General features: G+C 45.0%; 1 protein-coding gene across 2 annotated transcripts in view; it reads left to right on the top strand.

Annotated features, from left to right (window-relative positions):
- LOC106567921 (cell adhesion molecule DSCAM) overlaps positions 1-26,970 on the top strand; it is a 139,639-nt gene that overhangs the window by 11,968 nt on the left and 100,701 nt on the right. For both annotated transcript variants that reach the window (XM_082960374.1, XM_082960375.1), the window contains exons 2-3: positions 16,058-16,375; positions 16,953-17,102. In XM_082960374.1, coding sequence (XP_082816500.1) covers positions 16,058-16,375; positions 16,953-17,102 — 468 coding nt within the window. The remainder of the gene's footprint in view (positions 1-16,057; positions 16,376-16,952; positions 17,103-26,970) is intronic.

Genomic DNA, 26,970 nt, shown 5'->3' on the forward strand with positions numbered 1-26,970 from the left:
CTCCTCAAAAATACAAAAACTTCAATTTTTCAAACATATGACTATTTCACAGCATTTTAAAGACAAGACTCTCCTTTATCTAACCACACTGTCCGATTTCAAAAAGGCTTTACAGCGAAAGCAAACCATTAGATTATGTCAGCAGAGTACCAAGCCAGAAATAATCAGACACCCATTTTTCAAGCTAGCATATAATGTCACAAAAACCCAGAAGACAGCTAAATGCAGCACTAACCTTTGATGATCTTCATCAGATGACACACCTAGGACATTATGTTATACAATACATGCATGTTTTGTTCAATCAAGTTCATATTTATATCAAAAAACAGCTTTTTACATTAGCATGTGACGTTCAGAACTAGCAATTCCGGAGGAATTTGCTAACATTTTACTAAATTACTCACGATAAACGTTCACAAAAAGCATAACAATTATTTTAAGAATTATAGATACAGAACTCCTCTATGCACTCGATATGTCCGATTTTAAAATAGCTTTTTGGTGAAAGCACATTTTGCAATATTCTAAGTACATAGCCCAGGCATCACGGGCTAGCTATTTAGACACCCGGCAAGTTTAGCACTCACCAATATCAGGTTTACTATTATAAAAGTTTGATTACCTTTTGTTGTCTTCGTCAGAATGCACTCCCAGGACTGCTACTTCAATAACAAATGTTGGTTTGGTCCAAAATAATCCATCGTTATATCCGAATAGCGGCGTTTTGTTCGTGCGTCCCAGACACTATCTGAAATGGTAAATCAGGGTCGTGCGCATGGCGCAATTCGTGACAAAAAAAATCTAAATATTCCATTACCGTACTTCGAAGCATGTCAACCGCTGTTTAAAATCCATTTTTATGCCATTTTTCTCGTAAAAAAGCGATAATATTCCGACCGGGAATCTCCTTTTAGCTAAACAGAGGAAAGTAAACAGAGCTTTCGGTCGACGCGGGCACGAGCCTGAGTCTCACAGTACTGTAACCAGCCACTACCCAAACGCGCTACTTTGTTTCAGCCAGAGCCTGCAAAGCCACGATTCAGCTTTTTGCCGCCTTCTGAGACCCTATGGCAGCCATAGGAAGTGTCACGGGACAGCTAAGATCCTCACTCTTCAATAAACAGAGACAAGAAGAACGACACCTTGTCAGACAGACCACTTCCTGCCTGAAACCTTGTCAGGTTTTTGCCTGCCAAATGAGTTCTGTTATACTCACAGACACCATTCAAACAGTTTTAGAAACTTTAGGGTGTTTTCTATCCATATGTAATAAGTATATGCATATTCTAGTTACTGGGTAGGAGTGGTAACCAGATTAAATCGGGTACGTTTTTTATCCAGCCGTGAAAATACTGCCCCCTAGCCATAACAGGTTAAACAGGTCAACATTCACAAGGCCGCGGGGCAAAACGGATTACCAGGACGTGTACTCAGAGCATGCACTGGCCAGCAGGCAAGTGTCTACACTGACATTTTCAACCTCTCCCTGACCGAGTCTGTAATACCTACATGTTTCAAGCAGACCACCTGCCTAAATGACTACCGCCCTGTAGGACTCACGTAGGTAGCCATGAAGTGCTTTGAAAGTCTGGCCATGGCTCATATCAACACCATCATCCCGGAACCCTAGACCCACTCCAATTCGCATACTGCCCCAACAGATCCACAGATGATGCAATCTCAATTGGAATCCACACTGCCCTTTCCCACCTGGACAAAAGGAACACCTATGTGAGAATGCTGTTCATTGTCTACAGCTCAGCGTTCAACAACATAGTGCCCACAAAGCTCATCACTAAGCTAAGGACCCTGGAACTAAACATCTCCCTCTGAAAACTAAATCCTGGACTTCTTGACGGGCAGGCCACAGTTGGTAAGGGTAGGCAACAACTCACCTGCCACTCTGATCCTCAACACTGGGGCCCCTCAGGGGTGCATGCTCAACCCCCTCCTGTACTCCCTGTTCACCCACAACTGCGTGGCCAAGCATGACTCCAACACCATCATTAAGTTTGTTGACGATGCAACAGTGGTAGGCCTGATCACCGACAACGGTGAGACAGCCTATAGGGAGGAGGTCAGAGATCTACCTCAATGTGAGCAAGACAAAGGAGCTGATCCTGGACTACAGAAAAAGGAGGGCCGAACACGCCTCCATTCACATCGACGGGGCTGTAGTGGAGTGGGTCATGAGCTTCAAGTTCCTTCGTGTCCACATCACCAACAAACTATCATGGTCTAAACACACCAAGACAGTCGTGAAGAGGGCACGACAACGCCTATTCAGGGTACTGAAAGGATTTGGAATGGGTCCCCAGATTCTCAAAAAGTTATACAGCTGCACCATCGAGAGCATCCTGACCGGTTGCATCACCGCCTGGTATGGCAACTGCTCAGCATCCGACTGTAAGGCGCTACAGAGGGTAGTGAATACGGTCCAGTACATCGCTGGGGCCAAGCTTCCTGCCATTCAGGACCTGTATACTAGGCTGTGTCAGAGGACGGCCCAAAAAAGCATTTCGCAGTAAGGTCTAAGCCTGTTGTGTTCGGCACATGTGACAAATAAAAATGTATTTAATTTGTTTATGTGCACGTTCAGATTTATATCGTCAGTAGAGGGAGCTCGGTTAGCCATTAGTAAACAGAGTTCTTCTGTTTCCTCATCATGCCAGCTCTCTGCCACTCTCTCTCTTCTCTCTCCCCTGTCCTCTCTCTTCTCCCTCTCCCTATCTCTCTCTGTCACTCTCTGTCTCTCGCACTCTCTCTCACACACACTCTATCCTCTTCTCTCTCTCTGTCACTCTCTCTCTCTCTCTTTCTCTCTCTCTCCTCTGTGATTCAGACATCAATGTCTCAGTGCTGTAACTGATTAAGATCTAACTGGCATCCCCTCAGGATCTCCTCTCTCCTCATTCCTGTTCCCCGCTCATGGAAATGAGCATTCAGATGCATCAACTAACCCACTTGAATAAAAAAAATTGAAAATGTGCAAGAATGACCCTCATCTCATCATGCGTCCTCAGGAGGATCCACATCAGAGGAGGATATCATTGGTTTTACATAGCGCTGGGGCAGAGTGCCACTAAGCATGCTGCTCAGTATTATTCATGAGAGCAAATTGGGAGCCAGGGAGTGAGTCAGGCAAGGGCCCTTTCGTTCCTGGGCTGTAGCAACGCGCCTCTTGCCGTGTAAGCCCTGGGGGCAGGAGAGGGAAGGGGGTGTGGGGGTGTGCTTACTCACTGCCACAGGACCCTGTCCTGTCCATCCCGAACCCCCCTGATCCACCCTGATCCACCCCCTTCTCTCTCCTGAAGCGCTCTGCCTTAATTACCTGCAGCTCCAGACATGGCCTGTCAGTGTGCCACAGTCACTGTTTGCCACTGGGGATGCCCAGCACTGGACCAGACACACACACACACACACACACACACACAGAGCCTTGCCCTGCTCTGTCCTCAACAAGCATGGTTGTGACTAACAGCCAACCAGCAATACTACAGCCACTAGCACTCAGACAGCCTAGCCTTAGGAATGGACTGGAGGACATAATATGGCCAATTGCTAGCTCACTGTATGGAGGTCAAGCGATGGCGAGATACTGTTGCACACACTTGTGAATATGGAGGACACCTAGTCAGTTGTACAAATGAATGCATTCAACTGAAATGTATCTTCTGCGTTTATCCCAACCCCTCTGAATCAGAGAGGTACGGGGGGCTGCCTTTATCAACATCCATGCCCAGGGAGCAGTTGTTGGGGGTTAAGAACAGATTTTTACCTTGTCTGCTCGGGGATTCGATCCAGCAACCTTTCAGTTACTGGCTCAATGCTCCTACCCGCCAGGCTACTTGCCTCTAAAATATTAAAAGAAGGATGTAAGTAATCAGTAGCTGAAATTAGGAAAATTGAGTAGCTTGACTATCATCTGTTGTTGGGTGGGTGTTGTTTGGTGGAGGTAAACACATGCGCAGAACGGAGCCACTGAAGCATCAATGGGCTAGCTGCTAATGCATGGGCCTATTTATGTTGCTGTTAGCTCGATCAGTATTGATCCTACATTTACTTAAATAAATCGCCTGGGTGGTTTTGAAAGCAGCAGTTTAGCAGAGAAGTAGGTGATGGTTTGTGCCCTTGAGCTGTCAGGCAGGCCCGTAGCAATGTAACAGACAGGAAGCACCCAGAGCCAGACCTGAGCGGACAGGACAGGGAGAGTGCATTAGAGTCACCAGCAATCCAGGATCAGTGCCTTCATTCACTATGGGCCTTCTCCAACAGGGAGTGACACAACTACAGAGCCATCTATTATTTTACACCAAGAGAAGGCCCTCTTCCAACTCCAACAGCCAAACCAGCCAAACCCTCAGTCCCCTCAGCTTTGCTGATAGAGGGAAATAAAAAAGCCCCATTCATTATAGATGTGTTGGATGCATTATTGAACAGTATCATTTTTTTCTTCTTTGTGGTTTGGCTCATGGAAAAATGATGTCGATTAAAGGTGCAGGTCGCTGAGCGTGTGGTGGATTTTAGAGAGGTTGTGGGGATGACTGACAGGTCAGTCAGTGAGAGAGAGAGAGAGAGAGAGAGAGAGAGAGAGAGAGAGAGAGAGAGAGAGAGAGAGAGAGAGAGAGAGAGAGAGAGAGAGAGAGAGAGAGAGAGAGAGAGAGAGAGAGAGAGAAAGAGAGAAAGAGAGAGAGAGAGAGAGAGAGAAGACCTTAAGCATCTGCCTCTGCCGCAAAAGGTTGCATGCTCGAATCCAGCAATAGAAAGTTTATCCCAAACCTTAACCACCCCCCTTGACAATTCTGAGTTAACATCTAACCTTAAGATTTCGGAGTAAATGCCTTAACTTAACCTTAAATTCTGACATGAGACTGTGAGAACTTGTTGGATGAAGAGATGGTTAGGAGAGATTTGAGTTGTTCTGAATGTGTCAGGCCAGACATAAAATAGAACCGTAGGTTGTGCGTGCATGCGAACAGTACATACATAGAGGACATGTACGTGAGTGGGTGCGTGTGTCCTGATGCATCCCCAGGTGGCCCTGCCCTAGTAGACACAGTAAGGTTGTGTGTGTGTTCAGTCATGGGTGGTTGGGCTGGTCCTAGAAGCTTTATACAATTAAAGTGTTTTTCCTCCTCAAGTCAAACCTGGCTCTTCCCTTGCTATGTTGCATTGACTCCTTCACATCTAAAACCAAAACCAATGAAAATGTATGCACTGTATAGATAAAATCAATCAAAATCTAATCAAATGTGTTGGTCACATGGGCCGAATGCAACAGGTGTATACTTTAGAGTGAAATGCTTACTTACGATCCCATTCACAACAATGCAGAGTTAAAAGGTAAGGCAAATATTTGGTTAATGAAAAGGAAATAGAACACAATAAAAACAATAACGAGACTATATACAAGTCATCAATCAATCAATAAAGCCCTTTTTTACATCAGCCGATGTCACAAAGTGCTATACAGAAACCCAGCCTAAAACACCAAACAGCAAGCAATGCAGATGTACTGTAGAAGCACGGTGGCTAGGAAAAACTCCCTAGAAAGGCAGTAATCTAGGAAGAAACCTAGAGAGGAACCAGGCTCTGAGGGGTGGCCAGTCCTCTTCTGGCTGTGGCGGGTAGAGATTAAAACAGTACATGGCCAAGATGTTCAAATGTTCATAGATGACCAGCAGGGTCAAATAATAATAATCACAGTGGTTGTAGAGGGTGCAACAGGTCAGCACCTCAGGAGTAAATATCAGTTGGCTTTTCATAGCTGATCATTCAGAGTTAGAGACAGCAGGTGCGGTAGAAAGAGTACCGAGTCAATGTGTACCAGTACCGAGTCAATGTGCAGGGGAATGAGGTAGTTGAGGTAATTGAGGTAATACAGTATGTACATGTAGGTAGGGGTAAAAGTGACTAGGCAATCAGGATATATAAAAAACAGAGTAGCAGCAGCATATGAAGAATGTGAAAGTGTGTCTATCTGTGAGTGTGTGTGTGTGTGTGTGTGTGGGGGGTCAATATGCATGTGTGTGTGTGTGTGTGTGTGTGTGTGTGTGTGTGTGTGTGTGTGTGTGTGTGTGTGTGTGTGTGTGTGTGTGTGTGTGTGTGTGTGTGTGTGTGTGTGTGTGTGTGTGTGTGTGTTGGAGTGTCAGTGTAGTACATGTGAGGGTGTGGGTAGAGTCTAGTGTGTGTGCATAGAGCAGTGCAAAGGAGTCAATGCAATAAATAATAAAGGGGGTCAATGTAAATATTCAGATTAACAATTTGATTAACTGTTCAGCAGTCTTATGGCTTGGGGGTAGAACCTGTTCAGGTGCCTTTTGGTCCCAGACTTGGCACTCCGGTACCACTTGCCGTGTGGTAGCAGAGAAGACAGTTTATGGCCTGGGTGGCTGGAGTTTTTAACATTTTTTAGGGCATTCCTCTGACACCGCCTGCTATAGAGGTCCTGGATAGCAAGGAGTTTGGCCCCAGGGATGTACTGGGCCATAACCACTAACCTCTATAGTGCCTTGCAGTCACATGACAAGCAGTTGTCATACCAGGCGGTGATGTAGCCAGTCAAGATGCTCTCAATGCTGCAGCTGTAGAACATTTTAAGGATCTGAAGTGCCTCTGAAAAATCTTTTCAGACACCTGATGGGGAAGAGGCATTGTCATTCCCTCTTCACGACTGTGGTGTGTTTGTACCATGATAGGTCCTTAGTGATGTGGACACAGAGGAACTTGAAGCTCTCTACCTGCTCCACTACAGCCCTGTTGATGTGACTGGGGGCGTGTTCAGCCCTCCGTTTCCTGTAGTCCACGATCAGCTCCTTTGTCTTCCCACATTGAGGGAGAGATTGTTGTCCTGGCACCACAAAGGGAAACTCAGCCGTGAGCTGCCCAGTGATGCAAGCCTTCCAGACGAGCTAAATGCCTTTTATGCTCGCTTCAAGGCAAGCAACACTGAAGCATGCATGAGAGCACCATCTGTTCCAGACGACTGTGTGATCACGCTCTCGGTAGCCGATATGAGCAAGACCTTTAAACAGGTCAACATTCACAAGGCCGCTGGGCCAGACGGATTACCAGGACGTGTACACAGAGCATGCGCAGACATTTTCAACCTCTCCCTGACTGAGTCTGTAATACCTACATGTTTCAAGCAGATCACCATAGTCCCTGTGCCCAAGAAAGCGAACGTAACCTGCCTAAATGACTTCCGACCCGTAGCACTCACGTCGGTAGCGATGAAGTGCTTTGAAAGGCTGGTCATGACTCACATCAACACCATCATCTCAGAAATCCTAGACCCAGTCCAATTCGCATACTGCCCCAACAGATCCACAGATGATGTAATCTCAATCTCACTCCACACTGCCCTTTCCCACCTGGACAAAAGGAACACCTATGTGAGAATGCTGTTCATTGACTACAGCTTAGCATCCAACACCATAGTGCCCACAAAGCTCATCACTAAGCTTAGGACCCTGGGACTTAACACGTCCATCTGCATCTGGATCCTGGACTTCCTGATGGGCCACCCCCAGGTGGTAAGGTAAGGGTAGGCCACAGTTGGTAAGGGTAGGTAACAACTCATCTGCCACTCTGATCCTCAACACTGGGGTCCCTCAGGGGTACGTGCTTAGTCCGCTCCTGTACTCCCTGTTCACCTATGACTGCATGGCCAGGCACGACTCCAACACCATCATTAAGTTTGCTGATGACACAACAGTGGGAGGCCTGATCACCGACAACGATGAGACAGCCTATAGGGAGGAGATCAGAGACCTGGCAGTGTGGTGCCAGGACAACAACCTCTCCCTCAATGTGAGAAAGACAAAGGAGCTGATCATGGACTACAGAAGAAGGAGGGCCGAACAGGTTGAGAGTTTCAAGTTCCTTGGTGTCTACATCACCAACAACCTATCATGGTCCAAACACACCAAGACAGTTGTGAAGAGGGCACGACAACACCTTTTCCCTCTCAGGAGACTGAAAAGATTTGGCATGGGTCCCCAGATTCTCAAAAATGTGTACAACTACACCATCGAGAGCATCCTGACCGGTTGTATCACCTACTGGAATGGCAACTGCTCGGAGTCTGACCGTAACGCACTACAGAGGGAAGTGCTTGCGGCCCAGTACATCACTGGGGCCAAGCTTCCTGCCATCCAGGACCTATATACTAGGCGGTGTCAGAGGAAGGCCCAAAAAATGGTCAAAGACTCCAACCACCCAAGTCATAGACTGATCTCTCTGCTACCGCACGGCAAGCGGTACCAGAGCCCAAGTCTAGGTACAAAAGCCTCCTTAACAGCTTCTACACCCAAGCCTTAAGACCCCCCCCCCTTTGATTTTACACTGCTGCTACTTGCTGTTTATTATCTATGCATAGTCACTTTATGACCTACCTACATGTACAAATTACCTCGACTAACCTGTACCCCCGCACATTGACTCAGTACCGGTACCCCCTGCATATAGCCTCGTCATTGTTATTTTATTGTGTTACTTTTTATAGAATTTTTTACTTTCGTTTATTTAGTAAATATTTTCTTTACTCTATTTCTTGAACTGCATTGTTGGTTAAGTGCTTGTAAGTAAGAATTTCACTGTAAGGTGTACACCTGTTGTATTCAGCGCATGTGACAAATAAAAGTTGATTTGATGCAAACTCAACATAACATTGGCCAATAGCTTACATAACACGTTAATGATAACAAAGACACAAACATTAGCGCTTACAATCAACTTTCAAAACACCCCTGAAACAAGAGAAAACAACTCATGAGAGGCGCGCGATACTTGTGTGTTACGGTTGTCGTAAGAACTGGACCAAGGCGCAGCGTACGTAGATTTCCACATCTTTATTCTCAAGTGAAACTTCAGCAAAACAAAACAATAAACGAACAAAACATGACTACGTGGTGCACATACACAAACACAAAATAATATCCCACAAACACAGGTGGGAAAAAGGCTACCTAAATATGATCCCCAATTAGAGGCAACGATTACCAGCTGCCTCTAATTGGGAACCATACCAAGCACACCAACATAGAAATAAGAAAACTACCAAGGGCTCTCCATGGTCAGGGCGTGACACTGTGGGTAAAGCCACATGACTGGCGCACACCCAGCTAGCAAGCCAGATGAGTTCAGCGGTGGTAAGTTGAACGGATCAGCAATACCAAACAAAGACAAAACAATGGTAAACAGACTCTGGCATTTCTGCTTTTACATAAGTCTAATACAGGGCATGCATGATGTTTGATGGGATTAGCGATAGCACAGGGTTAGCAAGCAATGTTTGTACCAAACAATCAGTCCATTTGTGTGGGGCACGGGCACATCATTCCTTATTATATACATTTCTAAAGGGAAATTAATGAATAGCCTAATTGTGCAGCATAAATGACATTCAAAACCTATAGTAGGCTATAGTAGTCTTTCAGACCAAAAGTGTTGCAAATGCAGACAGACAGACAGACAGACAGACAGACAGACAGACAGACAGACAGACAGACAGGCAGGCAGGCAGGCAGGCAGGCAGGCAGGCAGGCAGGCAGGTCTGTTGTCTTGCTCATGCTGATGGTTGTGTATTGATAGGATACACATTCATCTTTGATCTGTCTTTTTAAGTTTCCCACGGCCTGGTTTTGATCTTCTCCTGGCTGCTCTCCTCTCGTTATTATCAATAGATTCTCAGAAGTGCCGCTGCTACTCTGTAAAACAACTCTTTATACTTCAGTGATCTGACTGCTTTATTACTGCTGTTAATGAGATTATTATTCAGAGGTGTCGCATAAAACACATACAAATACCCTGTAGAACTTCACAGCCAGCCCCACCCAAACACACAGGGGCTGTTTCGGTAAACACTCTGTTGATTTAGCTCAATTTGACTTGGTCATTCAGTTAATACAGCTGAAGTCTTGGTCATAAGAGACAGCTAAGTGCTTTATGATGTGTGTGGTTGTGGTAGGACTTTACATTACAGCACGGAATAAAGTGATGATAATGTGGTAATAATAAGATAAGTTTTAGCTTGTTAATTGACATACATTTCACCTGGTCATTCAGCTATTACAGCTGAATATGGCTGGGTCATAGGCCTTTCCTGCAGTCAAATGACAAAATAGCCCTCTAGTGGCCTCATGGGTGGAATGTTATTCATATTTTTCATAATTTCATAATTAATAAACATGTTGTTGTTTTTTACACAGAAAATCATTTTTTCTATGTCAAACGGTTTTGTTATATTTCAGTCTTCTGTGATGTATATAACGTGTAATATTGGGCTGCAAACTCAAAATGGAATACATTTCAACTCTATATTTGACATGGTATAGGTGTCTTCTTTTTTTAAGCCCATAACCATGTGTGTGGGGTGTATACTTTTGTTTGAAAGTAGATTTGTTTAAGACTACCAAGAAACACTCTGCATGACCCTGATTTAGCCCACTGCAGTAAAAGGTTAACAAAACAACTACAATTGCAGTACATACAAGTTCTCAGACTGTATTTAGGATGTAGGTAGATCGCCATCTTATCCACTGTCCTCTCCAGTAATTTGGGTTGCAAGTCAGTGTGGTATACATGAAGGTCCAAGAGAAGATAAGAAATGGCATTTCAGCCAGGACGGGGAATAATGTGTACTCTACTCTCTGTGTGAGAGAGATGCACTGTCTTGTTATTTGTTGTTTGCTTTCCTGCACCTGTGTCCCCCTGCTCAGTACAGGTTGAGCAAGCCTGGATGTGAGAGACAGGGTCACTTGACCATGAAGGAGGGCTGAAGGTTACAGAGAAACTGGAAGGAGAGGAGGAGAGAGAGAAGGAAGGAAGAGGCAGAGAGAGAGAGATGATAACGAGAGAAGAGAAGATGAGAGGAGAGGAGAGAGAGCAGGATGGAGTGGAGATGAGAGAGACAGAGAGAAGAGGAAAAAAGGAGGAGTGTGAATTTGCTGGAAGAGAGCCTAACAGAGAGAGTGGGAGAATGCCCCTGACCTCTCTAGTGGCCTTTCTCCCTCTCTTTCTCTCTCTCTCTGCTAATAACTGCCTGCATGTTATTGTCTGAGTGCTTTCCATCTCTCTCTCCACTCTTCCTCACTGTTTTCCTTGACAAATGTTTTTTTCTCTATACAGTATCTCTCTGCTCTCCTCCATTGGGCTCTGGGCTCTGGAAGCACCTGCATGTGTCCGTCATGGCTTCACTGTCTTAAGGAATCAGCCGCCCAGAAACGGGGGCTACATTTTTCATGAGTGTGTTAAAAGGCGGATTGAGACAAAGGCACTCATGAGGCAGCCTCTCCCTTTTTCACCTTTCAAACACACTCAGAACTCAGCTTTGATGGCTCTTTGTTCACATTAAAAACCTGCAAAGCACAGAGGAGGCTGGCTTTATTCTCCAAACAATAGCTACAAACCTTTTGGGACCTGTATGTATTGACTGCCCTGACTGTGGTCCTGCTAAGAGGGGTCCATCCACTATAATGGCTGATGATGGAGCTGGTTGTATTTATATTTATGAGCACTTAGCTTCAGGCTAACTCTTAGCATGTATTCATGCTATGATGAGCCACCTGCAGCTGCTTAGCTGGGCTGAGAGCTATTGATCTGTGTGTTAACCATAGGGGTAAATACAATGAGGACACACACACACACTTCAGGACTGATGCAGAGGCAGAGAATGGGTGTGGCGCCGGACCCTCTGGTCCATGGCTGTGTTGTGGAACATGCAGTTACTACACTATGCTATTCAGGCCACTGATCAATCAGCCATGTGATACTTGGCTGTGTGTGTCTGTCTGTTAATGTTGGGGTCTCAAGATTTCCTGTTAGCCGATCAATATGGTGCAGTGCTAGACGTCCATAAGGATGGAGCACTCTTGCACTTCCCTTCCCCATTCCCTGTTTATGAAAGTCTCAATACAGTTCATGATCATATGATTTCGATAAGAAACAGAAAGGACCCTGAATGATGACAACACCTGCAATTAAATGTTGAGCTCCCTCATGTCTGTAACTTTGAGGTACAAATATTAATCCTGTGCATTTGAGTATGTGTGAATGTGAATTGAGATCTGGTCCCAGGAATTCCCACAGTAAAAAAGCTGAAATTCACTACTTTCATTAATCTGCTTGTTCTGCCCTCATATTTAGCCTCACATTTAAGTGTTTTACAATTTTCTTTCCAGGACAACCAGGGCTACAAGGAGAACACAAAGTAGAGCACAAAAACAATTTGACATAAACACTTACATTCATGAGTTTTATTGACAAATGTCAATAAAAAAAATAAGGTCCACCAAGAAAAAAACAGATAAAAAAATGCATTTATAAGAATGCTGTAACTAGAGAAATAATTTGCTCAGTGGGAAATGAATATCCAACTAGTCAATGACAACTGTGTGGAGTGTTGAGTTTGTGACAGCAATCAAATGCAACAACAAAGAAGTCCGTAGCTTAAAAACACAATGTTTAAAATGGGTTGGAAGCACATGTTTCCAAGATGGCGTAGCAGTGGGATGTCTGTTTTGATTGTCTTGTCCCATCCCTTGTATATATCGTTTTTCTTCGTATATATTTCGTATATATTTTTTATATTTTTAATCTCAATTTCCATCTACGGACTGAACATACTCTCCTGCAACCCGCCTCACCAATGTAGTATGGATCTGCTATTTTTTATAGTATAGAACCGGAACCCCCTTCAGAAGTTTGCCAGCTAACTAGCTACTAGCTAGTTGTCAGTTAGCCACTGCCAGCGGTCATCACCGTTAACTCGGACATCTGCCAGCCTGCACAGCGCGAAATCAACCCAGAGCATATCGGACTGCTTTTCTCTACCACATCTCCGGATTCCTACCGCAAGCTCTGAACCTTTACTCCATCACAGCTAGCTAGCTACTATCCAAGTGGCTACTCCTGGCTAACGTCTCTGTCCCGAAGCAAGCACCAGTTAGCCTGGAGCTAGTCTCAAGCTAGGCCCATCTCCCGGCTAGCCAAAGAGATCCATCAAGAAATTCTTGGGCTTCAATTACCTCTTTTGCCAATTGGCCTGGACCCTTTGCTGCCGACACGGAGCCCCGCCAATCCATCATGACTGGTCTACCGACGTAACCGTCCGAGGGGGTTTCTGTCCCGAAGCAAGCACAAGTTAGCCTGGAGCTAGGCCCATCTCCCGGCTACCCGAAGAGATCCATCAGATAATTACTGGGATTCAATACCTCTTTTGCCAATTGGCCTGGACCCTCTGCTGCTGACACGGAGCCCCGCCGATCCATCATGACTGGTCTGCCAACGTAACCGTCCGAGGGGGTTTCAACAGGCTCTCCCGTTGCGACGTCCCCCTGAGGCCCATCTGCTAGCCTGCTATCCCTGGCCTGCTAGCTGTCTGAATCGCCGTGCCTCCAGCTCGCCTAGCTACTCACTGGACCCTATGATCACTCGGCTACACATGCCTCTCCCTAATGTCAATTTGCCTTGTCTATTGCTGTTTTGGTTAGTAAATTTTGTCTTATTTCACTGTAGAGCCTCCAGCCCTGCTCAATATGCCTTAGCTAGCCCTTTTGTTCTACCCCCCACACATGCGGTGTCCACACCTGGCTTAAATGGTGCCTCTAGAGACAAAACCTCTCTCATCATCACTCAATGCCTAGGCTTACCTCCACTGTACTCACATCCTACCATAGCCTTGTCTGTACATTATGCCTTGAATCTATTCTTCCGTGCCCAGAAACCTGCTCCTTTTACTCTCTGTTCCGAACGCAATAGACGACAGTTCTTTTAGCCTTTAGCCGTACTCTTATCCAACTCCTCCTCTGTTCCTCTGGTGATGTAGAGGTTAACCCAGGCCCGGCAGCCCCCAGCATCACTCCCATTCCCCAGGCGCTCTCATTTGTTGACTTCTGTAACCGTAAAAGCATTGGTTTCATGCATGTTAACATTAGAAGCCTCCTCCCTAATCCACTGGCTTCCAGTTGAAGCTCGCATCTGCTACAAGACCATGGTGCTTGCCTACGGAGCTGTGAGGGGAACGGCACCTCCGTACCTTCAGGCTCTGATCAGTCCCTACACCCAAAGAAGGGCACTGTGTTCATCCACCTCTGGCCTGCTCGCCTCCCTACCTCTGCGGAAGCACAGTTCCCGCTCAGCCCAGTCAAAACTGTTTGCTGCTCTGGCACCCCAATGGTCCTCACGACGCCAGGACAGCGGAGTCAATCACCACCTTCCGGAGACACCTGAAACCCCACCTCTTTAAGGAATACCTGGGATAGGATAAAGTAATCCTTCTACCCCCCCCCCCCCCCCAAAAAAAAATATATAGATGCACTATTGTAAAGTTGTTGTTCCACTGGATATCATAAGGTGAATGCACCAACTTGTAAGTCGCTCTGGATAAGAGTGTCTGCTAAATGACGTAAATGTAATGTAAAATGTTTTATTCACTGTTTTAGCACACTCCGCCAACCCTGATGTCCTAGCCGTGTCTGAATCCTGGCTTAGAAAGGCCACCAAGAATCCTGAAATGTCCATCCCTAACTATAACATTTTCCGACAAGATAGAACTGCCAAAGGGGGCGGAGTTGCAATCTACTGCAGAGATAGCCTACAGAGTTCTGTCATACTATCCAGGTCTGTGCCCAAACAATTTGAGCTTCTACTTCTAAAAATACACCTTTCCAGAAACAAGTCTCTCACCGTTGCCGCTTGTTATAGACCCAAACTGTTATAGACCTATATCCATCCTGCCCTGCCTTTCTAAAATCTTTGAAAGCCAAGTTAATAAACAGATCACCTACCATTTCGAATCCAACCGTACCTTCTCCACTATGCAATCTGGTTTCCGATCTGGTCATGGGTGCACCTCAGCCACGCTCAAGGTCCTAAACGATATCATAACCGCCATCGATAAAAGACAGTACTGTGCAGCCGTCTTCATCGACCTAACCAAAGGTTTTCGACTCTGTCAATCACCACATTCTTATCGGCAGACTCAATAGCCTTGGCTTCTCAAATGACTGCCTCGCCTGGTTCACCAACTACTACTCAGATAGAGTTCAGTGTGTCAAATCAGAGGGCCTGTTGTCCAGACCTCTGGCAGTCTCTATGGGGGTGCCACAGGGTTCAATTCTCGGGACGACTCTTTTCTCTGTATATATCAATGATGTCGCTCTTTCTGCCTATGCAGCACACCACACTACACTCTTAGAAAAAAGGGTTCCAAAAGGGTCCCATATGGGACAGCCCATAGGAGAACCCTTTTTTCTAAGTGTGAAGCTCATAAAAGATTGGTGCAGTATTGGGTTGTAGGGGTGTGGTATGGTATGGTGGAGTAGCAGCATCCACCCACACACACAGCACGTTTCTTAGGGGGGTTGGTGGCTCAGCACTCCATGAGCAGCCCTCTAGCCGCAGTTTCCCATGATGCACTGTGTTTGTAATCAGGTCTGGTGGTATGCTGGCCCTCCAAGTTCCTCTCCTCTCCCTCGGCTCCTCTGCAATGCCTCTTAATAGTGAACAACTCTCCTTTCTCCAATCCTCACTGCAGTTAAAAACAGCACTTTGGCCATGTCGTCAGAGCACAAAACCATTATAGCACCACAGACCCAAAGGGTAGTACAACGTAAGAAACCTTAAAGATAAATGAATAGTGGAGCTCTGTCTATTCCAATACAAAAACTTGATTTAAAAGCTCTGCTGACTAGGCTTTCAGAGGTTTTAGTTTAGAAAAATAGCACAATGGCCACCATTGTTAAGATGGAGACTGGTTTTTCTGGATCCTTCAAGCCATTCATTGATTGTTATTTTTTTGTTTCAGTTTTTTTTCTAAAACTCAGAATGTTACATTGTAAAACAACCCTCATAAAAATACCCTTAAAAAAAGGATGAAAAATCATCCCTAAAAACATAAATGGGCTCAGTATTCTTTCTTCACATTGATTAGGATCAGGGATATAGTGGTACAAATCAAAGGTGGCTAAAGGCTGAACATTGGTCGAGAAGAAAACCTAAACACTATCAATGACTAACATTCCCCCTCTCCTCTCCTCTTTTTGCCTTGCAGTTTTCAGTGAAGATTTACGTTCCAGCTTATATTTTGTCAATGCATCTGTGCAAGAGGTAGTGTTTGCCAGCACCACAGGGACCTCGGTGCCCTGTCCCGCCGCGAGTGTGCCCCCCGCCTCGCTGCGCTGGTACCTGGCCACCGGAGAGGAGATCTACGATGTCCCCGGGATCCGCCACGTGCACCCAAATGGCACCCTTCAGATCTTCCACTTCAACCCCTCCAGCTTCAGCAACCTCATCCATGACAACACCTACTATTGCACAGCGGAGAACCCCTCAGGGAAAATCAGGAGCCAAGATGTCCATATTAAGGCTGGTGAGTTGTCTATCTAGTTGGTTTATGCCTATAGTTTACAGTAGGGTTGTTTATTTAGAGTATAGGGGCAATGCCAAGGCTGGAGTTGATTCCATTTCAGTTCAGTCAGTTTAAGAGGTGACCTGAAGAAACTGAAATGACCATAGACCATAAAGATACAATATAATACTGTTCTATTTAATCTTGTGCCCTGGACCATGTAGTGGTTAGTGGTCAGTGTGGTTCTGGAAATGGACTGTTGATTACAGAGGTGGGAGTTAGGGCTGCAGACAGTATGGCTGTGAAGAAGTTGACCAGAAGGTTGTTGGTCACTAAGTGGGGGTATATTGCTTGGGTGACTAGTGACCACAAGCGAAACCTTCCAGCCGGAAATGTACAACGTGAACCACAGACATCACATTGGGTTGAGAGTGTGAGCAAAGCAGCGAATTAAGCAAAGGAACAAAATATATAGACTTACCAAATGTTTTGCCAAAACAGGAAAATAAAAGTCAATTCATTCATCAGTGTCATTTCTTGTGTAATTTCTTATGTTTTCCAACAAGAACATTTGTCCATATCCCCCCATCTCTTTCAGTTCTACGAGAGCCCTACACGGTCCGCGTGGAGGACCAGAAAGCCATGAGAGGCAATGTGGCGGTGTTCAAGTGCATTATCCCAGCCTCGGTGGAGGCCTACATCACTGTTGTGTCCTGGGAAAAAGACACAGTGTCAATCAACATCCAGAGTAAGTCTCTGCTCTCTAATCGCTACTGTGATGTATACAGAGAAATGTATGTAAAAAAAACAACAACAAAAAACAGCTTGGCAAATGAGTATCACACTGCAAGAAAGGGAAGGCCATAGGTTTGAGATAGCGTTTTGACCCCAGGGATGTGTGCATGTGCTATGCACTGTCTGTCTGCAAGGCCTTGAGAGGTCAGGTTAGACTAGTAGACTAGTGCCCATGCCCCTTGTCCCTGTTCCAGCCATCCAATCAGCCTGTTGCGTTGTCTTGTGTCCACGTCTGTCTGACCTCATGACAGACTGGCCCTATTTCCCTGCTGACCCGGGCTGGACGAGAGTCTTCCACGAGAGAAAGGAGGAGGGCATGGCAGCCCTGTGGTGTTACTTAGCCTCAGTGCTATTGACCTAGTTCTCTGGTGATGGGGGCCATTGCATGGTACACGTTGCACGGTCTGATCATTCAAATTGCTTAAATGGGACGCTCGTCTACTCGATTGTTTCCTAGACCCCGGGGGCAAATTCACTTTATGTGGGGCATTTAACAAACTCAATAGACAAAGCTAATGTCGTTTTGACTTTTGGACGGAGGGCAAATGCAGCGGTTTCTTTTTTGTTGATCTTTCACAATTTGTCTGCTGAGGCGAAAGCAACCATGTTGAAAGCTATATCAATCTCTTAATCGTCCATAAATGGATTTGCCGCGAGGACGTTTTGGAGCTGAGGGGATATGCGGTTATGGTTTATGGAATACATATGTTTCATAATGTCAAGTATTTTTTCCCCTAGACTTAATACTTGACTGTATTCTAAGACTTGTCATATGATCCATTCGATGTATGTACTGTAAAGACGCAATGCAATCATTTTCTTATGCAAGTCTAAATGGGTATTTTTCCTTGCTGTCCTATGTGAAATTCACTATCAAAACAAAATGTTTACTTTGTGCTGTTAAAATCAAAATGTACACGCTGTCAGAAAGATGTAGCCGCCACCAATCCAGTGCTCTTCTCCATGCTAAATAATAGATGACAGAAGTCTATGAATCCAGCAGCAAGTAGTCTTTATTTATTTCTCAACACATACACCCACTGTTCATTCTCCCCATTCTTCATGGCTCACGCATAACAAGTGTAACTTAAGTAGTCTGCGTGTGTGAAAGAATGTGTGTGCGTGTCCATGTGTGCGTGCGTGTGTGTGTCTGCGTGCATGCGTGGTATCCATGTTGACTGATGGTTCTAGGCAGATGTCCAAGCCCTACTCCTGTTTTCTAGGGGCCGCCAAAGCCCACCTTTTAAATGTTTAATGAGTAAAAAAATAGAAGAAAATATCAACACTTAGACTCGAAAAACTTCACAAAATAAAGTTTTTCTGTCTCTGGTAGTATGAATTATGGATGGTAGTATTTCTGTTGGAGAGGTGTACCATGAAGCAGCAGCAGGCCCCATCTAACCATCCCTCTGTAAGTCTCACTGGGGTTAAGCCTACTTTAGGATGGGTTGCTGTGCAGAACCTAACAACGCACCACTCAAAGAGCTCCAGTGTCTGCAAGCGTGCAATGACGGTCTAATATGACCGTGAAAAATACACACAATCAAGAAGACAGTCACTAGAAGTTGCAGTGCAGTAAAGTGCATTGTCAATGTCAGTGGTCATAGGTAAACCCTGGAAATGGTTAGCTACTAGGCGTGCAGGCTTTTGTTGCAGCCCAGCACTGTCTTACAGTACACAACAGTACTGCTCTTCAGGACATTGACTTGTTAAACCAGATGGTTAACGCAGGGCTGGAACAACAACCTGCACACCATATAGCTCTCCAGGCTCAGCGTTGGTGACCACTGGTGAATGCAATTGATGTATCATTACACTGAACATTTGTCATTACATGGTTCAAAACAATATGGTTATATCATTTTAGATGGAAAGAAAAACTGGTAAAGTGATGATCGAGTGGCAGGAATTACAGCAATGATTTGAAGGAAAAAATGATGCCCATATCCCATTCATTTGTGTCTATAGCTACATGCTCCCCTCCTCTGATAAGCAGCTGATTGTCACTAAGATATGGGTGAAGATATGGCTGGGGATGAAGCAATGACACCCACACACGTATTTTTTTCGCTGCTCTGCCGCGTGGCTGTCTGCTACAGCATAATGCAGGATGAATCCAGTGATGTATTGTTCTGCGTTCAAAGCTCTGAAATGTTTTCATTCCAATGGTGAAAGGTTCTAAGTACCTTGCATCTGCAACTGTCTTATGGATTGTGTTCTTCCGGGAACCATTTTATGAATCCTCCTTCAGTCGGCTTCCCTTCGCAGTTTGTGAATAAGACTTAAGACAAGGGATATTATGAAATATGCCCAATAGTACCAAGCTCATCCTATAGCTACTATGCTGATGACACTAATGGTTGTATTTAACCAAAACCTCAAAATAGCTTGTCATGTTGAAAGAAAGTATGCGTGTTGCATTGATAGCCTCTGACAAAATCCCCAAAACTATTTTTGTTGCATGCAGTAATAAACATTCGATTGATATTCTATTAATTGAGATTATATTTATGAAACAAACCCAAATACTTATTCTCCATCAATAGCAAAAAGAGTGTTCATATTAGGTTTGTTTGTGTCATGTTGGGGGTTGGTGATTCTGTTTCTGTTGACTCACAGAGAGAGAGACAGCCCAAGCAGTGTTCTCCATTCCCCAGGTGCAGACTGAGGGCTTTGCTGTGCTGTGCTGCAGTCACTGAGGAGGGCCTTGTAGTGATTTGCCATGGCCTGATCTGGCCTGCTCTGCATTCAGCACGAGTGGGGCCGGCCCCCAGCACAACAGAGAGGCACACACGCACACGCTCTACACACTCCTCCTCATTCCACACACGAGCCACAAACCAGGGCTATCGGCCATCACATCACATTGCCCTTTTCTACTCCACCTACCCACCCCCCCCATTCACACACACACACACACACACACACACACACACACACACACACACACACACACACACACACACACACACACACACACACACAGACACACAAACACGCCATGGTCACTCCCTGTCCTTGTATTTAGGAGCAAAGTGATAAGGTACATTATGACATGGGAAGTCGTTTGTACCACCATTGACTTTGTACCATCCTCATACCATCAATATATACGGGTTATTGACTGTATGTGTTATACCTGAATGTGTAACATTTATTGTTGAATCAGCTACCCAAAAGAGCTGTTGTCTTTCAGTATACACATGTGATATAATGGTGTTCAGCAACAACATAATATTCATATTGTTCTTATTCCTGTCTTATTGATATTCATCCAAGCTTCCCTGATTTGTTCTTCCGGTTGGAAGTTCAACACTGTTGCCTATCTATCTGGTGTATTTCACAGTTTATCGCTAATGTTTCATTGCCATTTTCCAGCTATTTTCAAGTTGTTTAGTGGCCAGCCAGTCAGTCATGTGTGTCTCCGGGCTGGTGGTCGCTGTGAAATAAATATCAATTGTTTTATCAAAAGCCAGGCCACCATCATCATGTGTTCATGGGCTGGTGTTTTCTCTTCTCTCTCTCTCTGTCTCTGTGGTGTCAGCTTTACAGTACTCTCAGTTGGTATTAGCTAGAATGTCTTAGCCCTGCCCACCTTTGGGAAAGCAACCTGTAATTACCTTGGTTATCCCATTGGCTCACTGAAATAACCTAACCTTTTTCAAACTCAATTTTGTTGTTGTCTGCTTATTTTAGTCCATTTCAAAACTTCATTTAGGAAAAGTACAACATGTCTAAAGATGATTTCAACATTGCCTGCTCCAGAACATTCTTGGTACTTAGAAAAACATAATATTGTTGTTCTTCCCTCATTGTGCTGCTTTTATAATTGCACTAGCACTGGAATACCGGACACCCCTGCAGACCCTGCAAGGCAGGGGTGCCCACAAGCTCTCGGGCCCATGTGACTGTCATCGATGTCTATTTTTTGTTTTAAAAATCATTTTACAGTAACCCTCCAAAAAGTAATTCATACATCTTTTTAATTTCCATATGTACTAGGAAGCTAAGTGTTCATTTCTTGGGCTTCATGAAAGTGACTGACTCAGGCCTTGAAAAATAAATAATTGAAAGTAACGGGGTATCGTGAACAAGTGCCGTGGTCAAGGCAACGACGCCGCCAGTGCAATGAGTGGAGCTTACTCAGGTGTTTAAAAACGCATATCAGACCGACAGCCCAATGCTTCTTAGGTAGTTCTTCATGAGTTTATTTAAGAAAACGATCTCAGGGATGGTTACAGGGATGGTAAAAACAGCTTGATTGCCGTAGCAACATCAGGGAAACTGGGCAGAAAGGAGTGGTGCTTCAAATACAGCAGTTCTGCAACATCTTTAATTGGTCCTCTCATTCTCCTTAATTTCTGGAAAGAGATTACTTGTATAGGAAGCCCTGGGGACAGGTCGTCTGGATATTGGACAGCCAATAACAGATTATCATCTTTAGCGGACAACAGTTCAAAAATATCGGTTCGCAATTTCGTTCATACTGGTGAACTGGCGTTGTGTGGATGCAATATCAACAGTCCCTTATCTCTGGTATATCTTGGCAAGCATCATTCAAGACTAAGTTTAAATCGTGTGCAGCGCAATGTACATACAGCATAACGCATGTCTCAGGAAAGATTGTCTGGCTTGTCAATACTTAGTATAGAAAACAGTTGGGCACACAACCTAGGCCTACAGGCCGTGGTGAAAACATTTGCACATAAAAATGCAAGGCGACGCCGTCGCATACTCTAGCTTCTGTAGCCCTCTACGTTGAAAAAAAGAGAGGGACATTTACACACACAGATAAACATTTTTCTTAGAGAAACAAAGAGAAAACGAGACACAGAGAGAGAATACTTCAGGATAATTGTTAGGTTATTTGATGTGTAATTGTTATTAAAAAGTTTATAGTAGCAGCTTAATACTGTATTTAGCTATAGATAGTAGGCTACACTGCATAATGAAACAATCCCTTGTAAGCTAGTGTTCTCAGGGTGGACTGACTGTATTATTTGGTGTTAATAGTTGGTTTTAGTATGCAATTTTACAATTAGCATTGTTTGATTTTCCAACTTTAATTACGGAACAAGTATTTACATTATTGCCACCAGCCAGCAGTCTAAATGTCAGCATTGCTACATCGTATATAGCTTCTTGAAATGTTACCCTTAACATGAGAAAATTATGACCAAATAGGCTTACCAATAAAAATGTAACCATTGTCTAAAGCAAACCTATAGGCTACGTGCCCTGGCAGTGGCACCACAGAAAGCCTATCATCAATTCAACAGGCAGCCGAATAGACATGCCGCAATTTCAGCACCATGGACAGCGATCAGTAGTCTATACTTTTTGAGGGGCTGTACTAAACAAGTTAAATATCTAACTTGTGATGAGATGTTTGTGCAATGTTTTACACACATAGCTTACGTTACGTGTACTTGGACACCTGGTCCCACAATTTACCACTCTCCACGCTGAATAGCCTGAAGCCACAGGTCTCTCCTCACAGCCTCTATTTCCTTACATGGGATCATTACAAACTTTAGATTGGGATTTTTGACCTGGTTTGACGTACATTGTACAACACAGCAGTTTTTCAACATGGTTTTTGATTTCTGTATAATACAAAATAAACAAAAATGTTGGCTCTTTTTCAATGGGGGTCAATGGGGAAGAAGGATTGTTTTCCACCAAGGTGAGCGTGGTCTAGGGGAATCCCTGTGATGTGAATATCAACTGGGAGTATATGGTCGGTGTTTGTAAACAGTCCTCTCTCAAATGGGACCGATGATTTTATCACAGAATATATACTATCAATATTACTCTCTGTACACCATTGATTTTAACATTTTGTATTGCGTTGGAACAAATGTGGATATCACCATGCAGCATACTGCAGCACAGCTTGCGTGGTGCCGCAGAATTCTATGGTACGTTATCTAATTGTCAGCCATTGTTGCCAGAATGACGCAATTTACCACAATCTGCCACCATCTACCACAAACGGTCGCAACATAAGCTCAAAACTTTTATAGGGAGAACCACTGTATGACAGAAATCCAAGCTTTGGTTTAGTTTCCCTGGCACTGTTTCCAAATGCATTTGTGGCACAAATCCAATTTAGCATTTACTATTTGTGGTACAAATCCCATTCAAGTCATGGGACCGATATTTGCATTTTTCGTGCATCATGTTCAAATCATCTGTAAGTGACTTTGCAAGTGAGCGTCACAGTCAATTTTAGATACTTTCGGATTATTTGGACATAATGAGCAAAAAATTATAATATCGGTCCCATGAATTGAATGGGATTTGTGCCACAAATGCTAAAACGTTAGCATTTGGAAACAGTGCCAGGGAAATAAAACCAACACATGGATTTCTGTCATACCTTGTAAATAGACTGCTTACAGGTTAAGGAATCCAATGCGTTTTTTTATTTGTGTGAACTATCCCTTTAAGTATTAGATCAACATTTGTAGAGGGAAAAAGTCAGTAGTAATTCAGGTGTATTGATGTTGCCTTTTTGAGGACTGAAGAGAAAATTTAATTGGAAGGATTGAGTGTAAAGAGTAGCATTCATACAGTATAGCACACTCACTGTTGGTTTGCTCTATGGTAAAACAGTATAGAAGCAGCGTAAGCATTGGTGAATGCAGCACCACCTTGAGAAAGGGGCTGAGGCTGGGGCTGGGGCTGAGGAGGGATAATGGTTTTACTGGTCTCTGTGTGCTGGAGACAGAGAGAGAGAAGGGAGGGAGGGAGGGAGGGATGGAGGGGAGGAAAGGGGGAAGAAGGGACTAACATGGCCGTGTTTCTGGAAGCCATAGCCATGTTGGGGGAGGAGGGTGGGGTGAGGTGAGGGTCTCTCTCTCTCTCTCTCTCTCTCTCTCTCTCTCGCTCTCTCTCTCTCTCTCTCTCTCTGTCGACAGGCAGGGTTTGGACTCTGATGCGTGACAGGCCGGATGGAGAGTCTTTTTCGAGCGCTCGTCATTCCTCCTCTCTATGATTGGCTGGAGTATTGTTATTCACACCGAAAATGGGTCAGGCGGCCTGTGGAGGATTGAGTGTTTGTAGAGACGTACAGTCCGCAGACACACACACACACACACACACACACACACACAAACACGCTCAAACTAAGGTTGAATGTACTCTGGAGTAGAGCACTCACTCCCTGCAAAAATAAAATAGATAAATAGAAATAAATGGTGTGCTGTATAGTGAGCGAGGGAGTGAGTGTCTCTGGTGTAACCAGCATTCTCCTCCCCCTCTCACAGGCTCCCGGCTGGTTCTCCCGCCACGCCTAGTGGCAGGGGCCTTAGCTGGAGAAATAAAGGGATAAATAAAGTGATACACAAAAAAATTGGGAGGAAAATCGATACCTGTGCGCATGAATCTGGCTGCGGCTGCCACTAAGCATTATGGGATCATGACGGGAGAGAGGCAGTTGTGCGCAGGGCAGTGTGAACACAACGTGATAAGCATGGGGGTGAGGGAGGAGAGAGGAGGGGAAGCATGCTCCCCTTAGCCATGGAGAGCCAAAATGTCCCCTGTATTTTATTATCTATGCACTTATTTAAGTTTGAAAGATCCTATGAAGATCCTGCCACGGTCGTAGACACTCAGTGAGCATTTGTGAGTGTTGATAAATAATGTAATGCAGATCCATATGTGGTTAGCTAGATTCCAACAGCCTTTGTCAGCCTTCCCCTGCTCCGCTCCCAGACCTAGACAGATATATTAATTCTCTTATCTCCCCCACCACCACCACCACCTTCCCTGCACTGATCAAACTCCCACCTCTGCACTGTGGCTGTTTGCTCATGAATAACCACAGTTTGTTCCTTATTAAACTCTAGGCCGGGGCTGGGAACGATTAGAGCTCTGAGCCGGTGTGAGGGAGAGAGGGGGACTAAGCGCAGCTTAGTCTTTGATAAACAGTGAGCGAGGGCTCCATAGGTGCTGCTGCCGTTTGGCACATCTTCCAGGAAGGAGAAAGATGTTGGTAGTGGTGGTAGACTCTTCTTACAGCCTCCAGACCCCAACAGCACCAGCAAGATCGGGAGCCCTGCCAGGTCACATGTGGACCCCGTCCAAGATACAGATTAGCTATCATCACAACATGGGCTAATCATGGAAGGAGCCACACATTAATTAGCATTTAGAGATATCTGTGGACTGGATGTTTTGGAGGACCTGATCTTTATTTTATTCTTCTTATTATCTATCCTGATGCCTAATCACTTTACTCTGCCTTAATGTACATATCTACCTCAAATTGTATTTATCAGTGGGTCAAAGGGAAGGTGTCAGTGGTGAGTGGAGAGTAGAGAGTGTGTTTTTGTGACATTAGGATGTTGTTTTTTTTCCAATGGCTTGAACTACACTAGTGTCTCTCTGGGTCCCTCTTGTTTTGTGGCGAGACACACACGTGACAAGACGAGGTACCTATGAGCTCATAAGGCCGTTTGTTTGTCCAGTTTGAGATTCTATTCAATTGTATGTAGCCATGTTATGGTATGCCATGTTTTCAGACAGCAACAGGCCCTGACACGCTGGTGTCAGAGTGTTAAAGAAGAGAACGTCTTTGCAGAGTTTACTAGAGAGTAGAGGAGGGAAGGTTTTGATGAGGTCAGCTGAGGAAGGGTAACCCATCACTCTGCTGAGATGGCTTTATACAGTAGCTGGTTCTGCCATGGAGGAGGGACAGCGATATCAGATGAATGCTACACCTACATCTGGACAGACAGATGGACACACAAGGTGTCTGTGATATAGATATGATACACAAGGTGATATAGGAGAACATCTGAAGGAGGAGCCCAAGGAGAACGTTCTAACTTTATGACACGATAGGAAAGCGAGGGTCATCACCTGAGCGGGACTAAGCCCAACCTCAAGTGTACAGGTTAGGTTGTGAGTGGAGAGATCAACACTGCACTCTCAGTGGCCTACATCCCCGTCAGGCTGACGGTGACTCAGCGTATCTGTCACGATAGAGCTCGTTAGCTCAGGAAAAAGATGGAGACTAATGACTCTCTGTCTCTCTCCCTCTGAACAGGTGTTGTGAACCAGCATCAGGGCGCTATAGAACAAATCCCAAGACAAATTAGTTTGAAATTTAGATATATTTAGGCCTTTCTATAAAGAATACTTTCATCGTCCTGGTTTCTGTTGGGTTGGTTAAGCGATCTTGAACCATAATGTAAGAGCAGAAAGACTAGGGAAGAACGAGGAAGGGAGGAAAGAGAGCAGTGTTCTGGAGCTAGAGACGATGGTGACAAACACAAGGAGCCTTAGCGTCAGTCTCAGCCAGAGACAAACAAACGGCTGTGCTGCTGTCTTCTTAGCACCGCGTGATTACTCTGTCAGCGAGAAAAGAGGGGAAGGCTATTCCCCCCTCTATCACTCCATTTCTCTCCCATGTTTAACCTTGCTGTTGGTGATGGCGACGTCACAATTAGGTGATCCATAAGACCAACCTTTGACTGGCGACATCTGCATGGAAACTGCAGCAGGCTGATGGCAGAGAGGTGTGTGTGTGTGTGTGTGTGTGTGTGTGTGTGTGTGTGTGTGTGTGTGTGTGTGTGTGTGTGTGTGTGTGTGTGTGTGTGTGTGTGTGTGTTTGCGGGGAGAAGGAGGGGGAGGGGGGGCGGAGGCTGTGGTGTAGGCTGCTCTTATCGCGTGTGTGCAGCTACTGCAGTGTCTTTGAGAGACAGAGGGGCTGTCCATGAATGCCACTCACTCTCCCTATTCACAGCAAAAACACACACTCTCTCTCTTCCTCTCTCTCTCTTCCTCACTCTGTCTCTCTCTCTGCCTGCACT

This window comes from Salmo salar, chromosome 13, assembly GCF_965601325.2.
Source record: "Salmo salar chromosome 13, fSalSal1, whole genome shotgun sequence".
NCBI lineage: Eukaryota > Metazoa > Chordata > Actinopteri > Salmoniformes > Salmonidae > Salmo > Salmo salar.